The 19,149-nt window shown below is 32.8% G+C and overlaps 3 protein-coding genes and 2 pseudogenes across 7 annotated transcripts; all 5 read left to right on the forward strand.

The window, feature by feature from the left end:
* The first annotated feature begins 464 nt into the window (after positions 1-464).
* LOC107411961 (GDSL esterase/lipase At1g54790-like) lies at positions 465-2,463 on the forward strand. Of its 4 annotated transcripts, none has more exons than XM_025070309.3 (5): positions 465-754; positions 975-1,181; positions 1,322-1,491; positions 1,593-1,863; positions 1,976-2,463. In XM_025070309.3, the coding sequence occupies exons 1-5, from the start codon at positions 520-522 to the stop codon at positions 2,224-2,226; spliced, it is 1,134 nt and encodes a 377-aa protein (XP_024926077.3). In that variant the 5' UTR covers positions 465-519; the 3' UTR covers positions 2,227-2,463. The 4 variants fall into 4 exon arrangements, with proteins under 4 accessions (XP_024926077.3, XP_048324979.2, XP_060668297.1 ...); XM_048469022.2 differs by having other exon boundaries at positions 1,959-2,170; XM_060812314.1 differs by having other exon boundaries at positions 615-754; positions 919-1,181.
* A 743-nt stretch (positions 2,464-3,206) lies between these two features.
* On the forward strand, positions 3,207-5,546 carry LOC125421027 (GDSL esterase/lipase At1g54790-like; annotated as a pseudogene).
* A 20-nt stretch (positions 5,547-5,566) lies between these two features.
* LOC107412004 (GDSL esterase/lipase At1g54790) lies at positions 5,567-8,381 on the forward strand. Its single transcript, XM_060812150.1, has 4 exons — positions 5,567-5,801; positions 6,787-6,984; positions 7,107-7,273; positions 7,392-8,381. The coding sequence occupies exons 1-4, from the start codon at positions 5,567-5,569 to the stop codon at positions 7,665-7,667; spliced, it is 876 nt and encodes a 291-aa protein (XP_060668133.1). The 3' UTR covers positions 7,668-8,381.
* A 2,019-nt stretch (positions 8,382-10,400) lies between these two features.
* On the forward strand, positions 10,401-13,578 carry LOC107411993 (GDSL esterase/lipase At1g54790-like). Of its 2 annotated transcripts, XM_016019682.4 has the most exons (6): positions 10,401-10,535; positions 10,648-10,937; positions 11,133-11,333; positions 11,946-12,112; positions 12,222-12,492; positions 12,771-13,578. In XM_016019682.4, the coding sequence occupies exons 2-6, from the start codon at positions 10,703-10,705 to the stop codon at positions 13,031-13,033; spliced, it is 1,137 nt and encodes a 378-aa protein (XP_015875168.3). In that variant the 5' UTR covers positions 10,401-10,535; positions 10,648-10,702; the 3' UTR covers positions 13,034-13,578. The 2 variants fall into 2 exon arrangements, with proteins under 2 accessions (XP_015875168.3, XP_060667746.1); XM_060811763.1 differs by having other exon boundaries at positions 10,407-10,937.
* Positions 13,579-16,065: 2,487 nt separating this feature from the next.
* LOC107411962 (GDSL esterase/lipase At1g54790-like) lies at positions 16,066-18,145 on the forward strand (annotated as a pseudogene).
* The last annotated feature ends 1,004 nt before the right edge of the window (positions 18,146-19,149 follow it).

The following is a 19,149-nucleotide window of genomic DNA, read 5'->3' on the forward strand; positions in this document are numbered from 1 at the left end:
AAGATTATGATTTTGCTATTTACCAAAAAAAAAAAAAAAAAAAAATAGAAAGATTATGATTTTGCTTTCATAATTCAAATCAAACTTATATTTACAAATTTCTATATGTACTACCTCTAAACCTGCCATTGTCAAGAGAGGTCCTATAAGCTACTTACAATAAATAAAAATAAATAATTATATATTGCTGAAATTTTTTCTTTTGCTAGATTTATATAAAGTATATAATAAAATAATAGTCATATATTGCTGAATTTGGTAGTTGGTTTTGAAGCTAAAAATAAATAAATATAAATAAAAAATAATTGGTAGTAGGTACATTGGTACTTGTTTGTACGTGTCAGCTTATCCCGTAGAAATTTGTTGTTACAAAGTACACGTGTTAAAACATCAGATCAAAAGTATCATTATTAAATCAGCTCTGGTCTTCTGTATATAAAAATATAATAAGCCTCCAACTCAGTAAATTTTCTATTCTCTTTCTTGATCACATTTGAAGTTCACAAAGCAAAGCCATCCATGGCTTCCAGGACGTTGTTTATCCAAATGATAATCTTATCCTCCTTTCTCTTACCTTTTTCAAATCCCGCAGACTACAATTATCCAGCAGTTTTCAACTTTGGTGATTCAAACTCTGACACTGGTGGACTTGTTGCTGGTATGGGTTTGCTAGTGGGCCCTCCTAATGGACACAAATTCTTCAAAACCTCTTCTGGGAGGGTTTGTGATGGTCGTCTGATTGTAGACTTTCTCAGTAAAATTTCTCACCCTTTGCCTTTAATTTATTATATGCCATGCATGCAATCAAAATCAAAAATCTATCTTGATGATGCTCTGTTCTGCTGCCGTCCTTCATATTCCCCTGTTTTACTCTGTTTTTTATTTTTTATTTTTTTTTTAATTTATTGTTCTGCTTAGGTGTATAGGCATTTCTTTAATGTCCTTTAATCGGTGTAGTACATTCTTATATCCAGTGGATGCAATGGAGCTTCCATTTCTAAATCCATATCTGGATTCAATCGGAATGCCAAGTTTCCAAAAAGGGTGTAACTTTGCAGCTTCAGCATCTACTATACTCCCATCGCATGCAGGATCAACCTGCCCATTTTCATTTGGAGTTCAGGTGGATCAGTTTGTCCGATTCAAGACCCGGGTTCTTGAATTGTTACCTACAGCTACAGGTAAGTGTGTTTGTGTGTTCATGAATCATCTTCAATCTTGAACTATGAATGCATCAAAAACTCAAATCCCATTTGTTACGTGCTTTGCAAGTTATGTAATAGCAAAATATAAAGCCAACTCTTATTTGTTTAATTTTCAGCTAATAAGAAGATTGAAAAATATATTCCAGTGGAAAGTTTTTTTCAGAAGGGGCTCTACATGTTTGATATAGGCCAGAATGATCTGACTTTTGCATTCTATTCCAAATCACTGGATGAGATACTTCTCTGGATTCCTAACGTTTTATTAGAATTTGAAACAGGAATAAAGGTTAAGCTTCATTCACATTGTAATTATACATTTATTTTTCATTTTTGGTTTGATTCATTTGGCTTGCTATTTTTTTTAATTTTATTTTTTTATTTTTTCAGAAACTATATGACCAAGGAGCTAGGAATTTTTGGATACACAACACAGGTCCTCAAGGATGCTTGCCTCGCAATATCGCCGAATTCCAAACTGACCCATCAAAGCTTGATGAACTAGGATGTGTCAGCTTCCACAATGAAGCTGCTAGAGTTTTCAATCTGCATCTTCATGCTCTGTGTGAAAGATTGCAGAATGAATATGCAGATGTAAATGTTACATATGTTGATATTTTTACCATAAAGTCGAACTTAATTTCAAATCACTTTCAATATGGTTAGTATCTCTCACAGTCCTTTTTCTTCCATGCATAAATGAAGGGAAAAAAAAAAAAAAAAAAAAAAAAAAACCCTTTAATGGTGGTATTTTAGCTAGATATTGTCTGCAGGATTTAAAGAACCTATTATGGCTTGCTGTGGATATGGAGGACCACCATTGAACTATGATAATCGAAATACCTGTGGTCACACTGGAACTTCAGCTGCAGCCAAAGCATGCAGTAACAGCAGTGAATATGTCAATTGGGATGGAATTCACTTCACAGAGGCTGCAAATCAACATATTGCTTCCCAAATACTAACTGGAAAATATTCTGATCCACCTGTCTCAGACGAAATGCCTTTCCTTCTGAAGATCTAAGTTATAAAATCAGAAATGCCACAATTTGCTGGTCATCTTTTATTATTAGATTTTGTTATTCTTGAATACTATTTAAAGTCTTTGCGCTTACTATTTAGGTGTTTATTTTAGGGGAATGTGATAAAAATGGAGGTGATTGGATAGAGATAGCCTTGCTACTTTTCATAAACAATGCAATTGGCACTGTGCAATTTGGTTTTCTGCAATTGATCACTATCTACCTTTTTAGATTTTACAGATATTTGGAATTTATTAGTAAAAACCATAGTATAAATACATATGTTTACAACGCCTAGTTATGCTCGATAAACTTTGTAACAAGCTATACAAAAGATAATATTGTACATTATCAATACAAAAGATAATACACAAATATAAATACTTACCCAGTAATCTTGTCATTATTTATTTTTTTTAATATTTTTTTTATATATCTAGAATAGCAAAAACAAAACAAAACCTACTAGAGAATGAATTTTTCATAACTTATGGTCTATGCAATAATTGCCCTTTTGATTAAAAAAAAGAAAGAAAGAAAAAAGACATGAATAGAACATAAAAAAAGAAACAAAAAAAGACACAAAGGAAAGAATTTAGATAAGCTTGCAAGTCTTAACTATTTATACACACCTCATTAAGTTTTCCATAATATAATATCGATCAAATACAATTAATGTAATCGAAGCTACCTAGATTGCTGAATAAATAAACATAAGAATATCATTTTTGTCTTTCAACAATTCAAAGTAAACTTACATAAACTATAGTCCCCCAGTAGGGACAGCCCAAATGACAAGTAATCCATTATATTCCCTCCGGGTCTATGCATGTCTGTGGATATTATTACAAGCCAATTGAAAAAACAAAACAAAACAAAAAAAACATATGTACTTGTCATGACAGGATCTATAAACACCAATCTAATGTACAGCCGAATTTGGGACTTTGATCAAATGTGAAGAGTTTAGGAGCAACCATCCATGGCTTCTAAGACCTTGATTAGCCAAGTTAGTGCCTTATTCCCCATTCTTTTGCCACATCCAAATTCCACAGACTTCAATTATCCTGCAGCTTTCAACTTCGGTGATTCGAACTCGGACACTACTGGACTTGTTGCTGGTTTAGGTTTCCATCTGGTCCCACCTAATGGACAGACATACTTCCAAAATCCATCTGGGACGCTTTGTGATGGTCGTCAAATTGTAGAATTTCTTAGTAAATTTCTTACCCTTCTACTTGAATATTTATATGTTGTGCTAAGTTGTGAAAATCTTTTCCTGCCAAACAAAAATGTTTCACTGCAAAAATCATGAGAGATTTCAAAGAAGTATAAGCACATGCACTTCAAAATTCTACCCATTTTTTCAACTTTGGTATTGAAATTCTGATACCAGCAGTCTTGTATCTGCTGGATTTCTGAAACCATCTGGGAAATGCTGTGATTGTCCTGCCATCATTGACTTTCTTAGTAAATCTTGTGTCTTGGAGCTCTGTTCTGCCATTGTCCTTCAATGGATCTGCCATTTCTAAATCCGTATTTGGATTCAATCGGAATGCCAAGTTTCCGAAAAGGGTGCAATTTTGTTGCTGCATGGACTACTATATTCGCAGCAACTTCAGCGTCAGGTTGCCCATTTTCATTTGGAGTTCAGGTGGATCAGTTCATCCGATTTAAGGTTAGCCAAAGGCGTGTTCATGCAAATCTTTCAATCTTGAGATATGATTGCAAGAAAGTTATTGCATTGATGCATATTTCCTTCAACCAAATATACATATATATATATATATATATATATATGCAACTTAAGTTGGAATGTTTGACAGAAATCCAAATGTTCTTATTTGTTTTGGGAAACGAATATTGATATGTATATACCGATGGAAAACTCTTTCCAGAAGGGACTCAACATGTTTGATACAGGCAACAATGATCTGACTATTGCATTTTATTCCAAGTCATTGGATGAGATACTTCCCTGGATTCCAACCATTTTATTAGAATTTGAAACAGGAATAAAGTTTAAGCTTCATTTACACTAGAGAAAGGACGATTAGTACTTCCGCATTACAAAAATTTATATATAATAAGTTGATCTTTGATTTGTCATTTTGCTTGATTGGTTGGCTTGCTTTACAGAAACTATATGACCAAGGGGCTTGGAACTTTTGGATACAGAATTCCAGTCCTCAAGGATGCTATACTCACAATGTTGCCCTCTTTGGAATTGACACATCGAAGCTTGATGAACTAGGATTTGTCAGCTCCCACAATGAAACCGCTAAAGTTTTCAATCTGCAGCTTCATGCTCTCTGTAAAAGTTGCAGGGTCAATATGCAGATGCAAAAATATGCAAAAATTACATACTTTGAATTTATACCATAAAATGTAACTTAATTGCAAATTACTCTCAATATGGTTAGTATCTCTTACTACCTGTGCTTTGTTTATTGTTTTGATTTTACTCTTTCATATGTAATGCAGAGGGCAATTATGTTGGTGCATAATAATTGTTTATTTTTGACTGGCTATGCTAAAAAGAAAAATAATTCACCACAACTATTTGTTTGGTTGTCATACAGACTATGATCTACTTATATCGCATTATCTTATACTGCTGCTACTAATATGTTCATGATAAACATGTTTTTTTCTTTTGAAATATGCATTTATATTTCTTTGTTTCATAGTTGTTCATGGAATATCAGTATCCAATGTTCTAGATAATTTACACCATGACCACGATGGTAATCAACTTCATCTGTCACATAGATTTTCCTCAATGGAGGTATTCAGCCCCAGAAATTGATTTTTTGTGTAACAACAATGTGCAGGATTTAAACAACCTGTGATGACCTGCTGTGGATATGGAGGTCCACCAATCAACTTCGATTACATATGTTGTAAAATCCAACTTAATTTCAAAGTATTTTCTATATGGTCAATATCTCTCGCCGCCCTTCTTTTCTTCCATGCACAAAATGAAAAAAATTAAATAAAAAAAATCAAATACTTCAACGGTGGTATTATGCCTTAGGGATTGATTTTTTATTTATTATTATTATTATTAATGTCTGTACAATTTGAAGAACCGTTTACGATAATAAAATAAATTTATTATAAATGGTAAACAAACCGTTAAAACCTAGTAAACACATAACGAAGAAAATAATTAATAATATTAAAAATATAATAATTTTAAATAAATATCTACCAATAGCTACTTGTCACATGTGAGTTCTGTAGGATCATGAGAGATTCTGTGAGCTATATAATGCTGACTTTTTATTTTTCTGGTCAGCTTTATATTGCTATTTGCTAGTTGGTTTTGGAGCAACCATCATGGCATCTAAGACCTTGATTGTACAAATTGTTACCTTATGCTCCATTTTTTTGCCACTTTCAAATTCTGCAGATCTCAATTATCCTGCAGTTTTCAACTTTGGTGATTCAAACTCTGACACTGGTGAATTTGCTGCTGGTATGGGTCTGCTCATAGGCCCTCCTAATGGACAGAAATTCTTCAACACTTCTTCTGAGAGGGAATGTGATGGTCGTCTAATTGTAGACTTTCTCAGTAAAATTTCTCACCCTTTTACTTGAAAATTTATATGTTTTGCGAAGTAATGAAAATCTCTTCCTCCCAAACAAGAATTGCTTCACTACCCCAAAAAAAAAAAAAAAAAAAAAGGTGCATGGAACTTTGAAGTAATGGATTTGAAGTGCAACTGCCATACTTATGATATCTTTCAAAAAAAAAAAGGTGCATGGAACTTTGAAGTAATGGATTTGAAGTGCAACTGCCATACTTATGATATCTTTCATGAGTTTTTTTTTTTTTTTTTTTTTTTTTTTTTTTTTTTCAACTTTGGCTACTGAAATTCTGAAGCCGACTGTATTGTATCTTCCTGATTTCAAGAACCATTTGGGAATGTCTGTGATTATCCTTTCATCATTGAATTTCTTAGTAAATATCGTTTCTTGAAGTTCTGTTCGGCTACTGTCCTTCATTTTTCCCCTGTTTTCCTGAGTTTTCATAAGTATAGCAGTTGCACTCTAAATCCATTCACTTCAAAGTTTGCATGCTTTTTTTCAACTTTGGCTGTCGAAATTATGAAACCGATGGTATTTTATCTGCCTGATTTTGAAAACCATTTCGGAAATACTGTGATTACCCTCTCAACATTAAATTTCTTAGTAAATATTGTTTCTTGGAGTTCTGTTCAGCTACTGTTCTTCATTTTTCCTTGTTTTCCTCTGTTTTCATACGTATTGCGGTTGCACTTCAAATCAATTCACTTCAATGTTCCATGCTTTTTTGTTCAACTTTGGCTATTGAAATTCTGAAACCACAGTGTTGTATCCAGGTGATTTCAAAATCCATTTGTGAAACACTGTGATCACCCTCTCATCATTGAATTTCTTAGTAAATATTGTTTTCTTGGAGTTCTGTTCTGCTACTGTCCTTCATTTTCCCCTGTTTTGCCCTGTTAAGTTTATTGTTTTGGATGTATAAAACATTTCTTCCTGTCCTTACTTGGATTGGTATATTAATATTGCAGTGGATGGACTGGGTCTTCCGTTTCTAAATTCCTATTTGGATTCAATCGGAGAGCCAAGTTTCCAAAAAGGGTGCAATTTTGCAGCTTCACGCTCTACTATACTCCCTGCAACTGCACCATCACGCCCATTTTCATTTGGAGTTCAGGTGGATCAGTTCATCAGATTTAAGACCCGGCTTCTTGAATTGCTAGCTAAAGGTGAATTCCTGCAACATTTTTCAATCTTAAGCTACGATTGCGTGAAACTTATACCATTGATGCATATTTCCTTTTTTAAAAAAAAAAAAAAAAAAAACTAAAATGGTCTTATTTGTTTTCAGATACAAATATTGGTAAGTATGTACCAACCGAAAGCTCTTTCCAGAAGGGGCTATACATGTTTGATTTAGGCCAGAATGATCTGTCTGTTGCATTTTTAAACAAAACATTGGATGAGATACTTGCCTCGATTCCTACCATTTTATTAGAATTCGAAACAGGAATAACGGTAAGTTTCATCGACAATAGACAAATTGATGTGTTCTATTTTCTAACTCAAAACTCATATAATATTAATTGATCATTGATTTGACACTCTTTTCTTGACTTATTGGCTTGATTTACAGAAATTATATGACCAAGGGGCCCGGAATTTCTGGATACACAATACCGGTCCTAGTGGATGTTTGCCTGCCATACTCTCCCTATTTGGAACCGACCCATCAAAGCTCGATGAACTAGGATGTGTCAGCTCCTTCAATAAAGCTGCCAAAGTTTTCAATCTGCAGCTTCATGCTCTCTGTAAAAAATTGCAGGGTCAATATGCAGATGCAAATGTTACTTATGTGGATATTTTCGCCATAAAATCCAATTTAGTTGCAAATTACTCTCAATATGGTTAGTATCTCTTAGAGATTATGACTATGTTTGTTGTTCTGATTTCACTCACTGATCAAGTAGAGGACAGATATTTTGGCCTATCATAACTGTTTGTTTTTGACTGGCAATGCTGAACTGCAAAGAAAATAATTCACCACAACTATGTTTTTTCGGCTGCCATACAGACTACCATCCACTTATACCACATTACGTTTCTTCTACCAATATGTTATGATGGCCCTCAACTTCATCTGCCACATAAGGTTTTCGTTTATGGCTGTATTAAGAAGCTCTTGATATTGACTTTGTTGTGAACAACAATGTGCAGGATTTAAACAACCTAAGATGGCTTGCTGTGGTTATGGAGGTCCACCATTCAACTATAATATTGAAATTACTTGTGGTCAGACAAAGGTTTTAAATGGAACTTCAGTCACAGCCAAAGCTTGCAGTAACAGTGCTGAGTATATCAGTTGGGATGGTGTTCATTTCACAGAGGCAGCAAATAAATATGTTGCTTCGCAAATACTTACAGGGAAATATTCTTCACCACCCTTCTCAGATAAAAAATATGTTTACTTCTGAAGATCAAGTTTTAAAAGGAACAACATTTAAAATTATGCTACTAACTGTAAGCCTAACAAGAACCTGAAATGGTACTATTCTATGCCAGCATTGGCATTGGACTCTCAAAAACTACTTATAGTCTTTGCAGTTACTATGTATTTGTTTTTATAAGGCAATGTGATAAAAATGGAGGTGACTGAATAATACAAAGGCTTTCTACCTTTAGCAAACAATGCAATCGTTTTCCGTAAATAGGTTTTAATGACATAAAGGAGCCAATTAAAGCTAAGTAGTTGAATTCTCCAAGCTCTTTTGGTCTTAAAGAGAAACTTGGTGTTTTGATTACACCATTCCATGCATTAAATTGCCCTTAATGTAGACTGTTATCTTATCTCTGTCTATCGGTATTTAATATCTATGCTGACACGTTGAGTAGGAAATCAGCTCTCATTTTTTTTTTTTTGTTGTTTTGGTCTAGTTGTAAGCAGGAATTTGGAATTTGAAATATTTCACATTGGATCTTCCATTTATAATTTGTTTTACATTAATTTAATATCTAAATGGATTTTTAAATTGACTAACACAAGTTTAAAAATTGAGAAAATCTGACGAGCTCTCTCGATTTATGAACAATATGAGAAAAACAAAATGATTAAATTTTCTCATATTTTTAATATTTATATTAGGCAAAAAATATGAGAAAAATTGATAAGCTTTCCCAAATGCACCTTTTTTTTTAATTTTAATTTTTATTTTTTTAAATCAAGAAATATAGGTTTTATAAGCCAAGCAATGGGGCGCGCCCCAGGATCAAGAGGTAGCAAAGAAGCCTCTCTCTTTAGTAACAAAATTAATACAAATTAGTTCAGGGGTTTAAGAAACCCTGAAAAGAATTTATTAGGGCCCAATTAGAAGCCATGTGGACAAGTTTATTGAAGGTTCTGGGAACCCAAACAAAACTCAACAGAGTCAAGATCAAGCAGTTTCTTCATTAGAACTTCGGCAGACCAATGGAGGGAACCAGTTTCTGCCATTTGAATGGCCCTGAACCACACTTCTAACATCACTTTCACATCTGACAAACCTCCAACCTTCATCCTTAGCGAAAGAGAGACCTCTAGCAATAGCCATCAGCTCCCCCACTTCCGTGAAATAACAATCCTCTCTAAGGGAGTGAATGGAAATGAGAGAGCCTTTGAAATCCCGAGAGACAACCCAAGAGAAACAGAAACCACCCAAATACACCTTGAACCATCCGAACGTGCCCCATGTACATGTAATGCGATAAAATTAAATGACAGTGACTGAATAAAAGATAGCCATGCTACCTTTCATAAACATTTGTTTTTTTTAAATGGCATATCACATTCTTGTTCATGTACAGTGAAGGATCAATATTGACTTATAAGGCTTTAGAATTGACTAGTATATTTGGTATACTTGGTTGGCAAGTAGAGCATTGGAATTTGTGAGAAAAATATCTAAAATTGAGGATGAGAGCAAGGCACAGTGGAGAAGTCTAGAAGATGTAAGAGTCGGCCAAAGCAACCGACAATAGAAAGTATAAAAGGAAACTTTGGCTTCCACGCCTGGTGAGCTACTCAGTTGAGTAGAGTAGGCTCCTAGAAAGAGAGAGCTCCCATGTATCAGTGTAAAGTATATAAGAGTCAATAACGTATGCTAGGTGTTTTAAGTGGTAAAAGAGTCTCAAATGCTATTATGTGTATGGGTCCCCCTGCATGTATGAATTGTGTTCATGTATTTGTTTTGTTTGTCATTAATATAATAGAAATGGTTTATTTCTTCCCCAACATATAGTTACTTTAGTAATGGTGATATTAAAAAGTGTAGCTATGGAAAGTGGAGACTCTCCACCAACTAAAATATAATAAACCAGATAACCAGAATCATCAGAAATGAACTCTTACAAGTGTACTATATCCAAACTTTTTGATGGAAGGATATTTTAATCAAGCTTGCTTTTATAATGGAGAAATTATTTAGCACAACAGACTTTCCACATCATTATCCATTTATATGGTGAACCCATTCAAAATAAAAGATGATAAATAGTTTAAAGCATGGTGTCCACCTCTTTTATTTGCTTCCGAACACTTGTAGTTAAAGCTAACTCCGTTAATATAAATGGACAATTAGTATCGCTACTTTCCAAATACCATTTACCAAGAATTCTAAACAAAAGGCAACCAAGCCCACAAGCTAGCTTGGCACCAAAAACTAGCAGACTCGCCTCTTTCCATCCTTAAGTATGCAAAAGTTACAAAAAAGGGAAGGCATATGCCCCACCAAATACACTGCTGAAGGTGGTACTAAGTACTTGTCACACGTGAATTATGTTGAATCACGAGCGATTGTGTAAGCTATAATTTGCTGATCTTTTTATTTTGGTCTATTTTTTTATCTGACCATACATAGCATTTGGTAGCTGGTACATGGGTGAAATGTGAAAGAGATTAGAAGCAACCATCCAATGGTTTCCAAGACCTTGCTTATCCAAATTATTATCTTCTCCTCAATTCTTTTGCCGCTTTCAAGTTCCAGAGACTACAATTATCCAGCTGTTTTCAACTTTGGTGATTCAAACTCGGACACCGGTGGACTTGTTGCTGGTATAGGTTTCCACTTGGACCCGCCTAATGGGCATCTATACTTCAAAACCCCTTCTGGGAGGCTTTCTGATGGCCGTCTGATTGTAGATTTTCTCAGTAAAATTCTCACCCCTTTTACTTGCATGCAATAAAAAACCAAGTGGAAAATACAGTGATATATGAACGTCTTTTCAAGTTCCCCTGTTTTCCCCTCTTTTTTTTCCTTTTTTTTTTTTTTTTTTGAAGTTTATTGTTTTGGTTTTTGGATGTATTTCTTCCTGCTTTTTTATTTGGATTGATACATTACTGCAGTGGAGGCAATGGATCTTCCATTTCTAAATCCCTATTTGGATTCAATCGGAATGCCAAGTTTCCGAAAAGGTTGCAATTTTGCTGCTGGAGGGTCTACCATACTCCCGGCAGCTGTAGCAGCAAGCTGCCCTTTTACATTTGGAGTCCAGGTGGACCAGTTCATCCGATTTAAGACCCGGGTTCTTGAATTGCTAGCTAAAGGTGTATTCCTGCTACATTTTTCAATCTTAAGCTATGATTGAGTGAAACTTATACTAATGTTGCATATTTCCTTCAACACAAACAATTATATATATATTGTTGGAGACAGAGGACATATTGATTTTTATTAATTTATAAAAATTTGGTACACTCACATGTAAAAAGAGAGCAACATACTCACTCACATAAATGAGCCGCGCACACACACTCACTTGACTTTTGGCGTACACTAGGACACAAAACATCTTTTCACACTCTTCTCATTCAAACCACGCACACTCACACACTCGTAAAGCACTCACTCTCTTATTTTCCATTATTGTTGGACAAGGCAAAAAGTCATACATCATCACCTTTTTATGGTGGTGAGGGTCGGTTGCTTGGTTGATTCTAGATATATAGTATATTAATATTTAATTATAGAATTTTTTTTTTCCATCACTCCGAAGACACTAGCTGTTCTCCATTCTTAAAGATAAAACAAGATGACTCCAGATTCTTCTAGAGAGCTGAGTCGGCATTGATATTTATCTCATATATATATATATATTTATGCATACAACTTCTGTTAGAATGTTTGAAACAAATCCAAACGTTCTTATTTGTTTTCAGATACAAATATTGATAAGCATTTGCCAACGGAAAGCAGTTTTCAGAAGGGGCTCTACATAATTGACATAGGCCAGAATGATCTGACTCTTGCATTTTACACCAAAACATTGGATGAGATACTTGCCTGGATTCCTACCATTTTATTAGAAGTAGAAACAGGAATAAAGGTAAGCTTCATCAACATTAGACAAATGACGAGTTCTACTTTTGGAACTAAGTAACTCATAAAATTAATTGATCACTGATTTACCACTCTTTTTGCTTCATGATTTACAGACACTATATGACCAAGGTGCCAGGAATTTTTGGATACACAATACCGGTCCTCAAGGATGTTATCCTGGCATACTTTCCACATTTGGAACTGACCCATCAAAGCTTGATGAACTAGCATGTGTCAGCTCCAACAATGAAGCTGCTAAAGTTTTCAATCTGAGGCTTCATGCTCTCTGTAAGAAGTCGCAGGATCAATATGCAGATGCAAATATCATATATGTTGATATTTTTACCATAAAATCCAATTTAATTGCAAATTACTCCCAATATGGTTAGTGTCTTCTCCAACTTGTCACTATGTTAGTTGTTTTGGTCTATCATTATTGTTTGTTTTCTGATTGGCAATGCTAAAAAACATAGAAAATAATTCACCACAACTATGTTTTTTAGGACTGCCATACAGACTATGATCTACTTATATCACATTACATTTCTACTACAAATATATTATGAACTTATGATGGCCTCAACTTCATCTGTCATATAAGATTTTCGTTTATGACAGTATTATGCCTCGATTTTGGTTTTGTTGGGAACAACAATGTGCAGGATTTAAAAACCCTAAGCTGGCTTGCTGTGGATATGGAGGTCCACCATTCAACTTTGATAGACAAATTATGTGTGGTCAGACACAGATTATAAATGGAACATCTGTCACAGCCAAAGCGTGCAGTTCTAGTACCGAGTATATCAGTTGGGATGGTGTTCATTTCACAGAGGCAGCAAATCAGTATGTTGCTTCGCAAATACTCACTGGCAAATATTCGGATCCACCTTTCTCTGACAAAATGCCTTCCCATCTGAAGTTTTAAGTTTTAAAAGGCACAACATTTATTCATTCATGTTTTCCCAATATCTTTAAGATTCAGCTACGAACTGGAAGCCTTACAAAAACCAGAAATGATACCATTGTGTGTGTCAGCATTTGGCATCTTCTATTCTGTTTTTCTCAAGGACTATTTGTAGAATTTGTTTTGTGAGGGAATATGATAAAAATGGAAGTCACTGAATAAAAAAATAAAATAACTTAAAAAAAAAAAGATCTTTCTACCTTTAATAAACAATTCAATGGTCGTTAATTAGGTTTTGGTAGCTTAGGGTAGCCAATAAAGCTTGGCTGGTGAATTTTTCAAGCTTTCTTTTAGTCTTGAAGAAAAACTTGGGTTTTGAGTACACCCTTCCAAGCATTAGTAGCCCTTAATTTTAAGTATCATCTTTCTTCAATTTCTTTGTCTATTGGTGTTTATTATTTTTGGATACACTAGAGGCAAGTCCTAAAGGATATGCTTCCCTCAAAATGTTGCCCTCTTTGGAACAGAACAATCAAAACTTGATGAACTAAAGTCTTCAATCTTCATCTTCATGCTCTGTCTAAAAGATTGCAGAACCAATATGCAGATGTAAATGTTACATATGTTGTAAAATTCAACTTAATTTCAAGTTACTTTCAATATGGCTAATACTATCTCGCACCACCCTTCTTTTCTTCCATGCATAAATAAATAATCAAATACTTTAATGGTGGTATTATTCCTTAGAAATTGATTTTTTTATTAAAAAGTCATACCAGTTTTGATATAAAATGAAACTATTTTCATTTAGTTAGGAATTGATGATTTAAGATGGAAAAAAGAAAAACAAAAAAACAAAAAAACAAAACAAAATAAAACCAGCTGGAGAATTTGGCCTGCATGGGCATGTTTTTTATTTTTTTATTTTCAAAATAAAGAATAGAAAATGCTATTTTATTATTTTACCAAAAAAAAAGTATTTAGCAAGTCGTGTTTGAAAAACAGGTTTTGAAAACAAAAAATATATTTGGCTAAATAGTTTTCAAAATTATTTTTAAACAATTTTGAAATTTTTTTTACTTTTTATTTTTTTGAATTTTTTGAATATTATTAATAGTTTTCTACATGTTGCATATACATATATGGAATTTTTTTTTTTCATACTTCTATATTTTTCAAATCTTGCATTATTATTATTAATTCATTCACATTACAATAAACATATATATAGGTATATATATGTATGGAAATTCTATGGTGAGGACAGTCTGCATGAGAACCCCAATATTAGTGACGGTTTTTCATAGTATTAACGATGGTTTTTAGAAAATCGTCACCAATACTATGAAAAACTGTCACCAATACTGTGGTCCGCATGAGGACCGTCCGCACCATAGACGGACTGTATATATGTATATATATATTTTTGTTGATTGTACATACTTAAGTTTTCATTGATTTATAGTTATTTCTAGAACTATGTTTCTCCACTCCTTGTATGACCAGCAGCTGTGCCACACTCATATCAATCAATTATGTTTTAATTAATCAGTTATTGATTTTTTTAAGAAGCTATTAAACTATATGTATAATTAATTCTTAGATGTGAGTTTCAAACAAATAGATTTATAATATATATATATATATATATATATAAAATAACTATTGGAATTTGGAATTGTATTGTATAATAACTATTTATATCGACTAGGAAATTAAATTCTACAAGTTTAATATAATATTTTCAAACAATAAACAAAATTGTATATTGGCATAACAATCAAATTTTTAATTTTTAAATGTTATAAACATAGTCATGTCACTCCCAAAAAATAAATAAATAAATAAATAAAAGAAAAAAATGACATAGTCTTTTTTTTTTTTTTTTTGCTTGAAGAAAAAAGTGATATAGTCATGCCACATGCTTAGAACTTCTTTACATTGTTACAAACGAAAAGGAAAAATAAAAATTAACAATAAAAGAAAGAAAAAATCAAATAAAAATATTTATGGTTCAAACACTGTTACAAAGAAAAGGGAAAAACAAATATAAACAATAAAAAGTAAAAAAATAAAAATAAAAAATACGATAGAAAACAAAGGGAAATTTAAAAAAAAAAAATCGGAGATAAGAAAAAATATATATATGGGATACAAAAAGGAAAACAATGAAAAAGAAAAAAAAATAAAAAAATGGAAAAATAAGAAAAAAGAACTGAAGATAAGATTCCAAAAAAAAAAAAAAAAAAGCTGATAGAAAACGGAAAATAAGAAAAAAGAAAAAAAAATTAGAAAACTGTAGATTAAAAAAAGAAAGAATACGTGATAGGGAAAAAGAAAAAAAAAAAAAAAGATAACTGATATAAGAAATTTTTGTAAAAAATAAAAAAATAAAAAAGAAGAAAAAAAACTGATAAAAGAACTAAGATAAATTTTAAAAAAAATGCATTGGGAAGATAAGGAAGAAAAAGAAAATAAAAAAAATAAAAAAAAAAAAGTTGATGTAAGTGATAGCTCACAAAGGATTAGAATAGTGTTAATTTTTTAGTTGTTCTGAACAAGTTTTCGAAGGAAAAAAAACAAGAAACGTAAAAGAATGGAATGAGAAAATTTCAATCCGACACATTTGGATACATACGCAAAGACTCGATTCTGTATCTTTCTCTCTCCATAACTTTCTCTCTCCAACATATAGTATAGAGCTGGCGTATATAAACTCTCTCTTTAAAACTTTACAACTTAAAATTTTCTCTTTCTAAAACTTTCACTCTCTAAGATGGAAAAAACTCAGATCGAACAGAAACGATGAAAGAAACAAATTAAAACAATGTGTATTTCATTATTTTTAAAACAAGTGAAAATCATATCATTTTATTGATCTCTAACTTTTATTTATTTTTTTATTTGTTTTCTGAAAACTGTTTTTGAAAATTGCTAATCAAGTGGTCTTATTTTTTGTTTTGAGAACAGTTTTCTGTTTAAACAATTCAAAAGGGGTCTAAACTTTTCGAAACCTTCTGGTCTCAGGAAGGAAAGAATGAATATAAGCTTGCATGTCTATTAGCGGTAAAGCCAGCCTACCATTTATAACGCACCTCATCAAATTTTCCACGATATCGAGTGCATGAAATCGAAGCTCCTATATTGCTGAATAAATAAAATACATGAATATCATTTTTGCCTTCACTAATTCAAAGCAAACTTGAATAAACTATAGTCCACGTAAAGACAGCCCAAATGATAAGTAATCCACTTTTTGAAAACATTACAAGCCAAAAAAGACAATTTACTTGTCACGACAGGTAGTGTAAGCACTAATATATTGCTGAATTTTTACCAGGTACTTGTATATTGGATTATGAGAGATGCTGTCAGCTACACATTGCTATAACTTTTTTTGTTCTTTTTTTTTGGGTCAACTATACATTGCTGTTATGTAGTTGGGACTTTGATCATATGAAAAGAGTTTAGAAGTAACATCTAAGCCTTCCAAGATATTGATTATCCGAATTATTGTCTTATTCTCCCTTCTTTTGCCACTTTCAAGTTTTACAGACTTCAATTATCCTGCAGTTTTCAACTTTGGTGATTCAAACTCGGACAATGGTGGATTTGTTGCTGGTTTTGGTTTCCACCTTGTCCCACCTAATGGACAAATATACTTCAAAACTCCTTCTGGGAGATTTTCTGATGGCCGTCCGAATGTAGATTTTCTCAGTAAATTTCTCACCCTTATACTTGAAATATTATATGCTGTGCTAAGTAATTGAAAATCATTTCCTCCTAAAAAGAGCTGCTTCAGTACTATAAAACTTATGAGAGATTTCATTGAAGTACAGCACTTGCACTTCAAAATTCAGTTCTTTTTTTCAACTTTGGCTATTGAAATTCTGATACCGGCAATCTGTTATCTGATGGATTTCAGAAACCATCTGGGAAATACTTCGATTACCCTCTCAGCATTGAATTTCGTAGTAAATCTTGTGCCTTAAAGCTCTGTTCTGCTATTGTCCTTCATGCTCCCCTGTTTTCCTCTGTTTTTTAAGTTGTGTTTTGGATGTGAAACTATTGAATTGCTATCTAAAGTTGTATCCATGCAACATCTTCAATCTTGAGCTATGATTGCAGGAAACTTGTTCGATTGATGCATGTATCCTTCAAAAAAAAAAATTATATGCAACTTCTGTTGGAATGTTTGACAGAAATGTACTTTTTCTTATTTGTTTTCAGATATAAATATTGATAAATATTTGCCAATGGAAAGCTCTTTCCAGAAGGGCCTCTGGATGTTTGATATAGGAAAGAATTATCTGTCTTTTGCTCTTTTAACCAAAACATTGGATGAGATCCTTCCCTGGATTCCTATCATTTTATTAGAATTCGAAACAGGAATAAAGGTAAAGCTTCATCGACACTGGACAAAGGACGATTACTACTTCTGTTATACAAAACTTGCATAGAATTAATTGATCATTGCTTTGTCACTCTTTGCTTGACTTATTTGCTTGCTTTACAGAAACTATATGACCAAGGGGCCAGCAACTGACCCATCAAAGCTTGATGAATTAGGATGTTTAAGCTCCCACTATGAAGCTGCTAAAGATTTTAATCTGCTGCTTCATGCCCTTTATAAAAAGTTTCAGGGTCAATATGCAGATGCAAAAATTACGCATGTTGATATTGTGACCGTTAAATTTGACTTGATTGCAAATTACTCTCGATATGGTTAGCATCTCTTAGCACTTGTCACTCTGTTGTTTTGACTCCCTCTTTCACAAATAAAGTAGAGAGGGCAAATCTGTCACATAAGATTTCCGTTATGGCAGTATTAAGCTCATGGAGATTGATTTTGTGCGTAACAACAATTTGCAGGATTTAAACAACCTATGATGGCTTGCTGTGGATATGGAGGTCCACCATTCAACTTTGATAGTGAAATTATTTGTGGTCAGACAAAGATTTTAAACGGAACTTCAGTCACAGCCAAAGCTTGGAGTACCATAATATCAGTTGGGATGGTATTCATTTCACAGAAGCAGCAAATAAGTATGTTGCATTGCAAATACTCACTGGGAAATATTTTGATCACCTTTCTCAGACAAAACGCCTTTCTTTTGGAACATCAAGCCTTAATAGGCACAACATTTACTCTTTCCTGTTTTCCCAATTTCTTAAAAATCTGCTAATTACTGTAAGCCTAACAAGAACCATAACTAATACTAATGTATTTCAGCATTTGGCATTAGGTTCTCTGTTTCTCACATATACGATGTATTTGTTTTTATAAGGTGATATGATAAAAATGGAGGTGACCGGGGGAAAAAAAAGCCTTGCTACATTTAATAAACAATGCAATTGTTTTCCGTAATTGGGTTTTGATGGCTTAGAGGAGCCAAGTAAAGCTAAGGTAGGTGAAGTTTTCAAGCTTTTTTGGCCTTAAAGAGAAACTTGAAGTTTCCATTACACCCTTCCATTCATTACTTGCCCTTAGAGTTAACTATTATCTTTCATCAATCTCTGTCTTTTGGTATTTAATATCTATGCTGACAAATTTAGTGGGAAAGTGCACCATCAAAATGAGAGTTTTTGTTTTTGTTTTTGTTTTTTTTTTTTTTTCCCTCATTTTTCTGACAGATGAAGTGGAATATCACTACTATTACTCTATAAATCATCAAATTTCAGCAAATGGCAACAGGTCAAAGATTTGGTAAATTCTTTACTTTTTCTTTTTTTCTTTTATTTTTTTTGAAGGACTTATAACATTCTTGTACATTTTAACAAAATGATATTAAAAAGTATAAGGTAAACTTTTCTCGAATTTCAAACTAACAAATTTCTTACAGTCTGTCGGTGACACGTAGTTAACAGAAAACATAAAAATGGGAATCAATGAAGATTTGATTCAGTTCATGTCAGGCCGTGGTGGTGGAGATTTTGCACCGAGTAAAATATAATAAACAGGATGTCAGAATCAACAAAAATCAAAACAAACTCTTTCATTAAAATAAAAAATAAAAAATAAAAAATAAAAATAAAAACAAAAGTATATCGAGATTTTATTTAATATTATTATTACCAAGTGATATACATGCTATTATTCTATCGGCTTATATACATTTTATCTCTTAATAATTCAC

Source organism: Ziziphus jujuba, chromosome 10 (assembly GCF_031755915.1).
Source record: "Ziziphus jujuba cultivar Dongzao chromosome 10, ASM3175591v1".
Lineage (NCBI taxonomy): Eukaryota > Viridiplantae > Streptophyta > Magnoliopsida > Rosales > Rhamnaceae > Ziziphus > Ziziphus jujuba.